General features: G+C 44.3%; 2 protein-coding genes across 2 annotated transcripts in view; both read left to right on the forward strand.

The window, feature by feature from the left end:
* Nucleotides 1-13,031, forward strand: part of LOC126425164 (esterase FE4-like) — a 346,217-nt gene that overhangs the window by 211,090 nt on the left and 122,096 nt on the right. The gene's annotated exons all lie outside the window — the stretch shown is intronic.
* LOC126425165 (esterase FE4-like) overlaps nt 1-13,031 on the forward strand; it is a 70,645-nt gene that overhangs the window by 38,399 nt on the left and 19,215 nt on the right. The window contains exon 4 of the mRNA XM_050088117.1: nt 5,195-5,380. Within this exon, the coding sequence (XP_049944074.1) occupies nt 5,195-5,380 (186 nt within the window). The remainder of the gene's footprint in view (nt 1-5,194; nt 5,381-13,031) is intronic.

The following is a 13,031-nucleotide window of genomic DNA, read 5'->3' on the forward strand; positions in this document are numbered from 1 at the left end:
ACTCCACATCAGCGAACCTCAGTAGTCATTAGGCATCGTGAGAGAGCAGAATGCGTCGCTCCGTAGAACTCACGGACTTCGAAAGTGGTCAGAAAAGAGAACCATCAGTATGAACATCAAGAGCTCAGATGGAAAACCAGTTCTAAGCAAGGAAGGGAAAGCAGAAAGATGGAAGGAATATAGAGGGTCTATACAAGGGCGGTGTACTTGAGGACAATAATATGGAAATGGAAGAGGACGTAGATGAAGATGAAATGGGAGATGTGATTTGCGTGAAGAGTTTGACAGAACACTGAAAGACCTAAATCGAAACAAGGCCCAGGGAGTAGACAACATTCCATTAGAACCACTGATAGCATTGGGACAGCCAGCCGTGACAAAACTCTTCCATCTGGTAAGCAAGATGAATGAGACACGCCAAATACCTTCAGACTTCAAGAGGACTATAATAATTCCAATCCCAAAGAAATCACATGTTGACAGGTGTGGAAATTACCGAACTATCAGTTGAAAAAGTCACAGCTGCAAAATACTAACACGAATTCTTTACAGACGAATAGAAAAACTAGTAGAAGCCGACCTCGTGGAAGATCAGTTTGGATTCCGTAGAAATAATGGCTCACGTGAGGCAGTACTGACCCTACGACTTATCTTAGAAGATAGATTAAGGAAAGGCAAACTTACATTTCTAGCACCTGTAGACTTAGAGAAAGCTTTTGACAATCTTGACTGGAATACTCTCTTTCAACGAAGGTGGCAGGGAGCGAAAGGCTATTTACAATTTGTACAAAAACCAGATGGCAGTCGTGCGAGTCGAGGGGCGTGAAGGAGAAGCAGTGGTTGGGAAGGGAGTGGAGACAGGATTGTAGCCCATTCCCGATGTTATTCAATCTGTATATTGAACAAGCAGTAAAGGAGTAGGAATTAAGATTCATGGTAAAGAAATAAAAACTTTGAAGTTTGCGGATGACATTGTAATTCTGTCAGAGACAGCAAAGGGCCTGGAAGAGCAGTTGAACTGAATGGACAGTGTCTTGAAAGGAGGATATAAGATGAACATCAAGAAAAGCAAAACGAAGATAATTGAATGCTGTCGAATTAAATCAGGTGATGCGCTGGGACTTATATTAGGAAATGAGAAAGTAGTAGATGAGTTTCGTTCGCTATTTGGAGACCAAAATAAGTGATCATGATTGAAGTAGACAGGATATAAAATGTAGACTGGTAATGGCAAGGAAAGCGTTTCTGAAGGAGAAAAATTTGTTAACATCGAGTGCAGATTTAAGGGTCTGGAAATCTTTTCTGAAAGTATTTGTATGCAGTTTAGCCCTGGATGGAAATGAAACGTGGACGATAAATAGTTTAGACAAGAAGAGAATAGAAGCTTTCGAAATGTGGTGCTACAGAAGAATGCTGAAGATTAGATGGGTAGATCACATAACTAATGGGGAGATATTGAATAGAATTGGAGAGAAGAGTAATTTGTGGCACAACTCGACTAGGAGAAGGGATTGGTTGGTAGGACACATTATAAGCCGTCAAGGAATCACTAATTTAGTATTGAAGGGCACCGTGAAGGGTAAGAATCGTAGAGGGATGCCAAGAGAAAGAATACACTAAGCAGATTCAAAAGGATGTAGGTTGCAGTAGGTACTTGGAGATGAAGAAGCTTGCACAGGATAGAGTAGCTTGGAGAGCTGCATCAAACCAGTATCTGGATCGAAGACCACATCTACAACAACAAGTCAGAATGTTTTTGTATATTATTTCTGATTATTGCAGTCTGGTAATTTAAAATGTGGCAGCCAGCCCCCAACGTTTCAATCAAGGTATCTGGTTGTTTAAAGTTTGCGACACTGTGCATGCGCGGCTTTCCGCGTGGGTCTCGTTACAGATAGCGGTTCGTTGGCACCCGCAACAGCAACGCTTCCTACCCAGGCTGTCTACATCGGAGGTAAAGAGTGGCACTACTGACAACTCTTTGAAATCCGGGAGTAAACTACAGGGTGCAAACGGCTATTTACAACTTGTAAAAAGACCAGACGACACTTATAAAAGTGGACAGGTGCGAAAAGGAAGCAGTGGTTGAAAGGGATGTGACACACTGTTGTAGTCTACCTCCAATGTTATTCAATCTGAACATTGTGAGACCTTAACTTTTCCCGGCGAATCGAATGTTCAAATAACTTACGAGTTTACTGCCGGGTGACGTCGTCGAACACCGCCGATATTTCGACAGGAGCACACCCTACCATTCTCAAGGCGCAAATGCAAGGAAAAAAAGTGTGCAAGCGAATTTAATACTTCGGTTCATAGAGGAGAGACAAGGAAGACACCACACACAGAACATGTGTCAACATAACCAAAGATAACCAACACCAGAAATATCTATAGTTACTATTAATCAACAGGTGAGGTAGCACTAATTCTGTCCCTCTGTTATTTGATGAGAGACAGAGCCGGATTCCAAGCAGCATTTAAACAAAATCCACCATCTCTGTTAATTAGGTTGCTTGATAGTCTGATTTCAACAGCTTCCTTAATAACACTGTCCCAATAACTTGACGTGCAAGCCACCATCTCCGTGTTGTTGTATTCCATAGGATGACCGGTGTCGAGGCAATATATTGGTCAGACAATCAGGACTGTGGAAGACCGGTGTATTGAACATAAGCGTCACACACGCTTACAACAGCCGAGCAAATCCCCTATTGCAGAGCATTGCCTCGACACCGGTCATCCTATGCAATACAACAACGAGATTCTGGTTTGCACGTCAAGTTATTGGGATAGTGTTATTAAGGAAGCTGTTGAAAGCACACTATCAAGCAACCTTATTAACAGAGATGGTGGATTTTGTTTAAATGCTGCTTGGAATCCGGCTCTGTCTCTCATCAAAAAACAGAGGGACAGAATTAAGGCTACCTCACCTGTTGGTTAATAGTAACCATCGATATTTCTGATGTTGGTTATCTTTGGTTATGTTGACACTTGTTCTGTGTGTGGTGTCTTCCTTGTCTCTCCTCTATGAACCGAGGTATTAAATTTGCTTGCACACTTTTTCTTCTTTGCATTTGTGCCTTGAGAATGGCAGGGTGTGCTCCTGTCGAAATATCCGCGGTGTTCGACGACGTCACCCGGCAGCAAACCCGTAAGTTATTTGAATTTGAACATTGAACAAGCAGTAAAGGAGGCAAAAGAAAAATTTGGATTAGGAATTAAATTATGAGAACAAGAAGTAAAAACTATGAGGATTCACGACGGTGTAATTCTGTCAGGGATAGAAAGGACATGGAAGAGCAGTTGAACAGTAGGTAGAGGCTCTTGAAATGAGGATGTAAAACGAACTTCAACAAAAGTAAAACAAGGAAAATGGATTGTAGTCGAATTAAATGAGGTGATCCAGAGGGAATTATATTAGGAGACGAGACACTTAAAGAAGTGGATGAGTTTTGTCATTTAGCCAGCAAAATAACTGATGATGGCCGATATGGAGAGGATATAAAACGTAGATTTACAATGCCAAGAAAAGCGTTTCGGAAAAGAAGATATTTGTTAACATTAGTTATTAATTTAAGTGTTAGGAAGTCTTCTCACGAAGTATTTGTATGAAATGTAATTATGTATAGAAGTGGAACATGGACGATAAACAGTTTAGACAAGAAGAGAATAGAAGGTTTTGAAATATGGTGTTACAGAAGAATGCTGCAAATTAGGTGAATAGATCACGTAACTAATGAGGAGGTATTGAATATAATTTGGGGGGAAAGAAATTTGTGGCACAACCAGACTAGAAGAATGGATTGGTTGATGGTTGATAGGACACATTCTTAGACATCAAGGGATCACCAATATAGTATTGGAAGGTAGTCTGGCGGAGGGTGGGGGGGGATGGGAGGTGGGGGGGTTGGGGGTGGGACGGAGGACTGTAGAAGAGAGAAGAGTAGAAGAGGACCAAGAGATGAATACAGTAACCACATTCAGAAGGATGTAAGTTGCAGTAGTTGTATAAGGATGAAGAGGCCCGCACAGGCCATTGTAGTATGAAGAGCTGCATCAAACCTGTCTACTGACTGAACTCCACAACAACAGGATATACACACATCAGACATGTATTACAGGCCTCTGAGAGTGCCTTGTAAAGAAAATGAAGCTAAACATGCGAGAACAAAAAACAAACAACGTTTTATTTAGTTGCGTAGACAGACCACATCTCCAAGAAGGTAACACTAGTAATTCCACATTCAGTATTTCGCTAGCCAGAGTGAAAATCGCAGTGACTACGGCGAATGAGGTTTTTTGGGGGTTGCAGTTTTTGTCTAAAAGACGCTTATTGTAATCACAAGTGCCGGCCGCGGTGGTCTAGCGGTTCTAGGCGCTCAGTCCGGAACCACTCGACTGCTACAGTCGCAGGTTCGACTCCTGCCTCGGGCATGGATGTGTGTGATGTCCGTAGGTTAGTTAGGTTTAAGTTGTTCTAGGGGACTAATGACCACAGATGTTAAGTCCCATAGTGCTCAGAGCCATTTGAACCATTTTTTGTAATAGCAAGTAATACTAGATACTTAATGAATATTAACTAACCACATCCTAGATCCCATTAAAATGAACCATTCATCACACTGTTTTAGAAAATGGTAACGTAGGAACTGGGTGGGTACTAGGCACAGAATCACAACTTTTACTGCTCCCTATTGTTTCTCTATGGGAGTTCCGATCCTCCAACCGAATACTTTCCAATTGCCTTTAATTAAATTTGCAAGCGCTAACAATCACCGAAAAGTGGCAAGAAGGGTGGAAGCTTACACTGAGTATTCTGAGCATCAGACACAGGTAGCTACTATTTATCTGTACATGCTCACTTGCCTTATTGAGGGGCAGTGTAATTTGGGAGTGCTTTGTGGTGACTGAATCTGTTTCCTCAGAGCAGCCTCAGACCTCTACACTGTTAGTGAGCCTTGATCGCGAGATACAGCAGTGTTGTATACCTTAGATGAAAATATGTGCTAGTTCCTCATTACAGTACTGCAATACAATAAGAAGATAAATGAAATTAAACATTTTCACGACATAGCGTGCTACCACATTCACACTCTTCTTTCACCATGTTTAAAACAATGGCTGTGGCGTTAGTAGCTGTACCGGTGTACGAGGTTGTAAACAGCTGTGATGATTGCCGCGTGTTGTGCTGCAGGCTTCCTGAGCACGGGGGACCGCGTGGTGCCGGGGAACATGGGCTTCAAGGACCAGGTGATGGCGCTGCGCTGGGTCAAGGACAACATCGCCAGCTTCGGCGGAGACCCCGACAACGTCACCATCTTCGGCGGCAGCGCAGGGGCGTGGTCCTGCCACGCCCTCATCCTGTCTCCATTGGCCAAGGGTATGTACGTAACTACACATCATAAAGAAAAAAAATCAGAACACCTTGAACGACTAGAGATAGGACGCTCTTATTCACCAGACATGTACATTAGTATCTTCTGCAGAATTGATTAGCATTTAAACCACGTTGGACCGCGACACCACCTACTGTTAAAACTCTTGTTTTCGCTATAAACCGAATGGATCAGTATGACCTGAGCAGACGTGGAGGATGCCTCCCAGACGTATGCACGAACTGTACCGTCAGATCAGTGAGTTTGAAAGAGGGTGTATTATTGGTGTGAGAGTGGGATGCATCCATCTGGCAAACTCCTGCTCGTGTGGTACGAAGCGCTTCGGCAGTGCAGCGGGTGTCGAGTGTGTGCACAGTGGGGAAGGGTAAGGACAGGGGGGACCCCTTCCCCAGCCACTCCGAGAATATCGACACCTCATCCGAATGGCTTTGCAGGACAGATCTCCGTCCTCCTCGGCTCTGCCGCAACAATTGAACAGTGGTGATAGTCCGTCGCCGTTTATTACTGCATGGGTTAAGTGCGCGTCGTCTAATTCTCCGACTACATTAGACGAATGTGCAGAAACACGCTATATGGCAATGGCGTATGCAACGACGCCACTGAGGACGCATTTTGGTTCCTCGCAGACGGGGGTAGCGGCGTCCGCCCACGGTAGCTGAGTGGTCAGCGCTACAGAATCCTAAGGGCCCGGGTTCGATTCCCGGGTGGGTCGTAGATTTTCTCCGCTCAGGGACTTGGTGTTGTGTTTTCCTAATCATCATCATTTCATCCCCATCGACGCGCAAGCCGCCGAATTGGCGTCAAATCGAAAGACTTGCACCCAGCGAACGGTCTATCCGACGGGAGGCCCTAGTCACTCGACATTTACATTTAGGAGGAGCGGCATCACAATGACTGCATTCGCACAACGCATACAGCACCAGATGAAGTGGTGTGGGGTGCTACTGGATATAATCACAAATCACAAGTGGTGCTTGTCAGTTGACCTACGTGAATGAGACCCTGCGACCTGTGGCTATATCCTTCCTGCACAACACCCCAGACGCCATTTTTCAGCAAGGCAATGCACGACCACATGTTGCTGCAGAAACACGTGCCTCTTTGGTGTCACAGGATGTCCTGGCCCGCCATATCACCAGACATGTCGCCAATCGAAAATGTGTGGGACATGGTGAAGTGACGTGTGCAGCACTGTGACCCTACGCCAACTACTGCACATGAACTTTGGATGACAATACCAAAGGACGCCATTCGCGCATTGTACGCCCTCGATGCCAACACTCATGGAACATCGTCAATGCAGTGTGGATGGCAATACTAAAGGACGCCATTCGCACCTTATACACGTTGATGGCAACATGCATGGAACGAGCTAACAGGGGTCAAGGCGGACCCTGTGCCTGCTAGGCAACAGTCAAATGCTGAGCTGAGGTGACAAAAGCTAATCAGTTCTATGGAATATACTAATGTACACGTTCTGTGAATATGAACATTCTATCTCTAGTCGTTCAAGGTGGTCTGTTTTTTCTGAACATGACTATAGCTGTCACCACATTTCGGGACGTGTACTGCGTAAAAGGTATGACCATATTTTATTCTACTGAGTAAAGAACACTGCTCGATGAAAGATTATTTAAGGGAACACAACACAGCATTCCTGGACTTCGTCAGAAGAAGAGATCTTAAGTTCACTGGACAAAATACGCTCATGCTCATAAATTAAGAATAATTGCAGAATGTGGTGCCACACAACACATCGAACGCCGACTCAAAACATGCCCATATATGGCAATGTCACGGGCACCAGCGACGTCACAGCCGGCAGCTAGCGTATATAAGGGCGCACCAACAGCCCACTGACAGTCATAACATTTGACAATGGCCAAGGAGTGCTTGGCCGAAAGCTCGTGTAGTTTTAATCAATTGACGCGGTTGGAAACCCGAGAACATTTTATTCACCCACGTTGTTGCTCGTGGGAATGTCCCAAAAGCAACAACCAGGATCAAACGAAGAAATATAAACAGCTGAGACTCGGTAATAGGTTAAGTGAGGACTCAACTCCCATGTCCAAGATCGGTGGGCGACGAACTTCGTAGCACTCGCAAGCAGCACCCCACATTCCAACTGCGCGTGCACACCACCAGCGGTTCTGGCCCGACTCCGCGCGGTTGGGGATTTCTTGCTGCTCCTCGCCAACTGACCAACTGCCCAGTCACGGAAACGATGAAAGGACCAAATATACGTCGGCCGATGAGACGACCAACCGAACGACCAACCAACGGTCGTTCTCCTCCAATGTCGCTCCGTCGGACAGTTCATCTGTGTTGTCAGCGGTCGGCGAGCACTGACTGTCCGCGTCTCACCGGCGCTCCGTCCCAGACTTCACTGCTGCTGCGTCCTGACTGCACTGCTGATCCGTCTCCAACTCACTGCCGGACACACGTTGTTGTTGTCGCGGTCTTCAATCCTGAGACCAGTTTGAGGCAGCTGTCCATGCTACTCTATCCTGTGCAAGTTTCTTCATCTCCCAGTACTTACTGCAACCTACATCCTTCTGAATCTACTCAGTGTATTCATCTCTTGGTCTCCCTCTACGATTTTTACCCTCCACACTGCCCTCCAATGCTAAATATGTGATCCCCTGATGCCTCAGAACATGTCCTACCAATCGGTCCCTCCTTCTTGTCACGTTGTGCCACAAACTCCTCTTCTCCCCAATTCTGTTCAATACATCCTCATTAGCTATGTGATCTACCCATCTGATCATCAGCATTCTTCTGTAGCACCACGTTTTGAAAGCTTCAATTCTCTTCTTGTCCAAACTATTTATCATCTATGTTTCACTTCCATACATAGCTACACTCCATACAAACACTTTCTGAAACGACTTCCTGACGCTTAAATCTATACTCGATGTTAACAAATCTCTCTTCTTCAGAAACGATTTCCCTGCCATTGCCAGTCAACATTTTATACCCTCTCTACTTCGACCATCATCAGTTATTTTGCTCCCCAAATAGCAAAACTCCTTTACTACTTTCAGTGTCTCATTTCCTAATCTAATACCCTCAGCATCTCCCGACATAATTCGACCACATTCCATTATCCTCGTTTTGCTGTTGTTGATGTTCATCTTATATCCTCCTTTCAAGACACTGTCCATTCCGTTCAACTGCTCTTCCAAGTCCTTTGCTGTCTCTGACAGAATAACAATGTCATCAGCGAACCTCAAAGTTTTTATTTCTTCTCCATGGATTTTAATACCTACTCCGAATTTTTCTTTTGTTTCCTTTACTGCTTGCTCAATATACAGATTGAATAACATCGGGGAGAGGCTACAACCCTGTCTCACTCCCTTCCAACCACTGCTTCCCTTTCATGTCCCTCGACTCTTGTAACTGCCATCTGGTTTCCAGTCAACATTGTCAAAAGTTTTCTCTAAGTCTACAAATGCTAGAAACGTAGGTTTGCCTTTCCTTAATCTTTCTTCTAAGATAAGTCGTAAGGTCAGTATTGCCTCACGTGTTCCCATATTTCTACGGAATCCAAACCGATCTTCCCCGTCGGCTTCTATCAGTTTTTCCATTCGTCTGTAAAGAATTCGCGTTGGTATTTTGCAGCTGTGTCTTATTAAACTGACTGTTCGGTAATTTTTACATCTGTCAACACCTGCTTTCTTTGGGATTGGGATTATTATATTCTTCTTGATGTCTGAGGGTATTTAGCCTGTCTCATATATCTTGCTCACCAGATGGTAGAGTTTTGTCAGGACTGGCTCTCCCAAGGCCGTCAGTAGTTCCAACGGAATGTTGTCTACTCCCGGGGCCTTGCTTCGTCTCAGGTCTTTCAGTGCTCTGTCAAACTCTTCACGCAGTATCGTATCTCCCATTTTATCTTCATCTACATCCTCTTCCATTTCCATAATATAGTCCTCAAATATATCGCCCTTGTATAGGCCCTCTATATACTCCTTCCACCTTTCTGCTTTCCCTTCTTTGCTTAGAACTGGGTTTCCATCTGAGCTCTTGATATTCATACAAGCGGCTCTCTTTTCTCGTGCGCGGCTCATTTATTATATTCGAACTGAAAATATGTTCAGGGATTCTGCAGCCACCTGAAGTTAGGAGTATTGGTCTCTAATTTTGCGGGTCCGTTCTTTTAGCCTTCTATATACAGGAGTCACCTGCGCTATTTTATAGTCGTTGGAACTTCGTGCCGTGCCAGAGATTCATGATAAATGAAAACTAGGTAATGGGCCACTGCCGCAGAGCACTCTTTCTATAACCAAATGGGGATTCCATACGGACCTGGCGATTTATTTGCTTTCATCTTTCAGCTGCTTCTCTACCCCGGCTATGTTTATTAATATGTCGTCCATACGGGAGTCTGTCCGATGGTCAAATGACAGTACTTTTCAGAATGAAATTTTCACTCTGCAGCGGAGTGTGCGCTGATATGAAACTTCCTGGCAGATTAAAACTGTGTGCCCGACCGAGACTCGAAATCGGGACCTTTGCCTTTCACAGGCAAGTGCTCTACCATCTGAGCTACCGAAGCACGACGTTTCATATCAGCGCACACTCCGCTGCAGAGTGAAAATCTCATTCTGGAAACATCCCCCAGGCTGTGGCTAAGCCATGTCTCCGCTATATCCTTTCTTGCAGGAGTGCTAGTTCTGCAAGGTTCGCAGGAGAGCTTCTGTAAAGTTTGGAAGGTAGGAGACGAGGTACTGGCAGAAGTAAAGCTGTGAGTACCGGGCGTGAGTCGTACTTCGGTAGCTCAGATGGTAGAGCACTTGCCCACGAAAGGCAAAGGTCCCGAGTTCGAGCCTCGGTCGGGCACACAGTTTTAATCTGACAGTACTTTTGTACGATCTCCTGTGTGAACGATTTCTTTGGAAGAGAAATTTAAAACTTCGGCTTTAGTTTTGCTATCTTCAACTGCCAGACCAGATTGGACAACAAGGGACTAAATGGAAGGCTTAGACCCGCTCAGCGATTTTATATACGATCAGAATTTTCTCGCGTTCTTTTTTGCTAAGTATGGCGGTGGTAATTGTTGTAGGCCTATGATTCACGCATAGATCTTTTCACAAACGCACGAAGCTGTACTAACCTCCGATTGTAGTTATTTGTGTTATTTGAACCAGTTTCCGAGTGAACACCGCAAAATGAACTGCATGAAAGAAACCTGGAGTGAGGCGCACCGCCAAAGACAATTGCTAAGAGGGGCACGTGAAGCTATAGCGTCTTCAACAGGACACAGAACATTGAGAAAGGACTGGAAGGATGCAGTCTGGGCCGACGAGTCGAGATTTTGTCCCTTTTTAAATGATCCATGTGACAGACTACAGTGATGGGCCAATCAGACATTTCAAAAATGGTTCAAATGGCTCTGAGCACTATGGGACTTAACATCTGAGGTCATCAGTCCCCTAGAACTTAGAACTACTTAAACCTAACTAACCTAAGGACGTCACACACATCCATGCCCGAGGCTTGCGAGCTTAGCAGTCGCGCGGTTCCGGACTGAAGAGCCTACAGCCGTTCGGCCACCGAGGCCGGCTTAGACACTTCACTGGCGCTGTGTGGATGATCTAGTTCAGAGTAGAGGTGATTTTGTAATGTTTTAGTTTTTTTTTTTCGTACCACGCTTGGGTCCACTGACTCCGACTACTGTGCACATGGTCCAGAACGTTTATTTGAACATATTCGGTAACCAAATGTCGCCCTTTCATCTACGTACTTACCATGAGTATGCTGTGAATACTTCCATTTTCAGAATGACATCAGCTGCGTTCACAGGGCTCCACAGATACGTTCCTGATTTGACGAACATACAAGTATCCTTACATCACGTGATTTTAATCCAATTAAAAAATGTCTGGGCCTAATTGAAACAGTGGGTGAAACGTAGCAAACAACATCCCCTTATTTTAGTGGTTCTACAGAATCTAATCACAAGTGAATAACTTCCTGTACTTATGGCTGATCTGAAGAAAGATGTGGTCTGTCATTTCAAATTGAAGCCACTATCAACGCTAGAGGTGGTGTAACTCGCTATGAGCGTGATATCTCCTGAGGGTTACTCATCTTACAAGGGGAGACAACGACGTTGGGATCACGGATTTACTTCAGGCTTGGTGCACTTTAGTAGGCAATTAAAAGAGCACAATGCACGAGCAGTAAGGTGCACTACTCTGGCAATTCCGAGAAGCTTCAGGCGTCTATTATGGAACTCATATATCTGTTCGTGGGTGCCGGTCAAGTGGTTAGCATTTGGACTTCGTAAGACCAACGTGTATGAAGGAACGGTTCGACTCTCCCTCAAACCTTCATTTCTGCAGTACAAATGGTAACTCCGTGATATTCAAAAAATTTGCACCCTACACTATTCGTTCTTGCTACATTAGCAGCATTCCACCGCTACGTAGGTTATCTGCCAAGTGCTGCCTGCCGCTATGTCTGCAGCTCGAAGTGTCGAGGTGCAAGGTAGTTTAGGGTACCTTACCAGATTGCATGTATAAAACATGTCGTAAATCATCACAGGGATATGTTTTGAGGAAAACTCTATGCGCTTTTTCATTTACCTTTCGACAATTATAAAAATGTTTATTCTAAATAATAAGTAGTCAAATAACATGAAATTCACTAAAACTTCATGCAAATACATGTGGTTTTTAAAAATTGTATTACCTTACAAATGTTATATAAATTGAACAATGTGACCAATGATGAAAAAATCTAGACTAACAATTAAGTCTGACCTGGAATACAACCATCGCTTGATACAACTTTATCTCACGAATCTCAAACGGTAACCACTTTTTTATGTCATTTTTATGTCATTTGTTCGGGGCGGATGTCCATGACACTGCTTCAAGTTCATCGTTGATACATTCACTCATCTTATTATTATTATTATTACACACGTTACAAGCCTTTTATCACACCACGCGAAACGTTCATGACTACTTGTTCTTCCTGTTCTTCCAGTACTCCTCCATTCGTTCACTAAAGGCTCTCTTTCTTTCTTCCGTCCACTTTGGCCTTTGGGCTTTAGGTGCTGTTTTCTCTGACATCACTTCCCACTCGTACATCTTGCACCTAGAGACGCCTTTGTCCATGACGTCCGCTGAATCTATCTGAGCTCTTTCCTGATCGAATTTGACTTGTGTCATCCAGGCTGTAGTGGTCTTGAGTCTCTGGGTGTACCTTAGGATTCTGTTGGTGTCTGGTCTGTGGAAGTCTGCTTATGTGTCCATAAAATTTTAGGCACCCCTTTCTAATGTCCGCTGCGATGTTGGAGAACTTCTCTGTGATGTCCCTGGAGTGAAGCCTATATCCATCGTCCGTGAGTTTTAGCCCAATGATTTTCCTAACGATTTTTCTTTCCTGTATGAGAATGTTCTACAAGATCGGCCTTTGTGTGTAAGATCAGTGTCTCACTAGCGTATAGGACCTCAGGTTTGATTGTTGTAGTGACGAATTTTGGTGCAGGTGGACAAACATTTCTTGCTATAAATATCCTGTCTTTTGTATAAGGCTCTCGTCATTTTCAATGACCTAGTGTTCTGGGCAATTTTCTCCTTTCCTGTCGGTTCGAGCACTTCATGTAGGTACTGTTGATCTTGC

The sequence above is a fragment of the Schistocerca serialis genome, chromosome 10 (genome assembly GCF_023864345.2).
Source record: "Schistocerca serialis cubense isolate TAMUIC-IGC-003099 chromosome 10, iqSchSeri2.2, whole genome shotgun sequence".
NCBI classification, from domain to species: Eukaryota; Metazoa; Arthropoda; class Insecta; order Orthoptera; family Acrididae; genus Schistocerca; species Schistocerca serialis.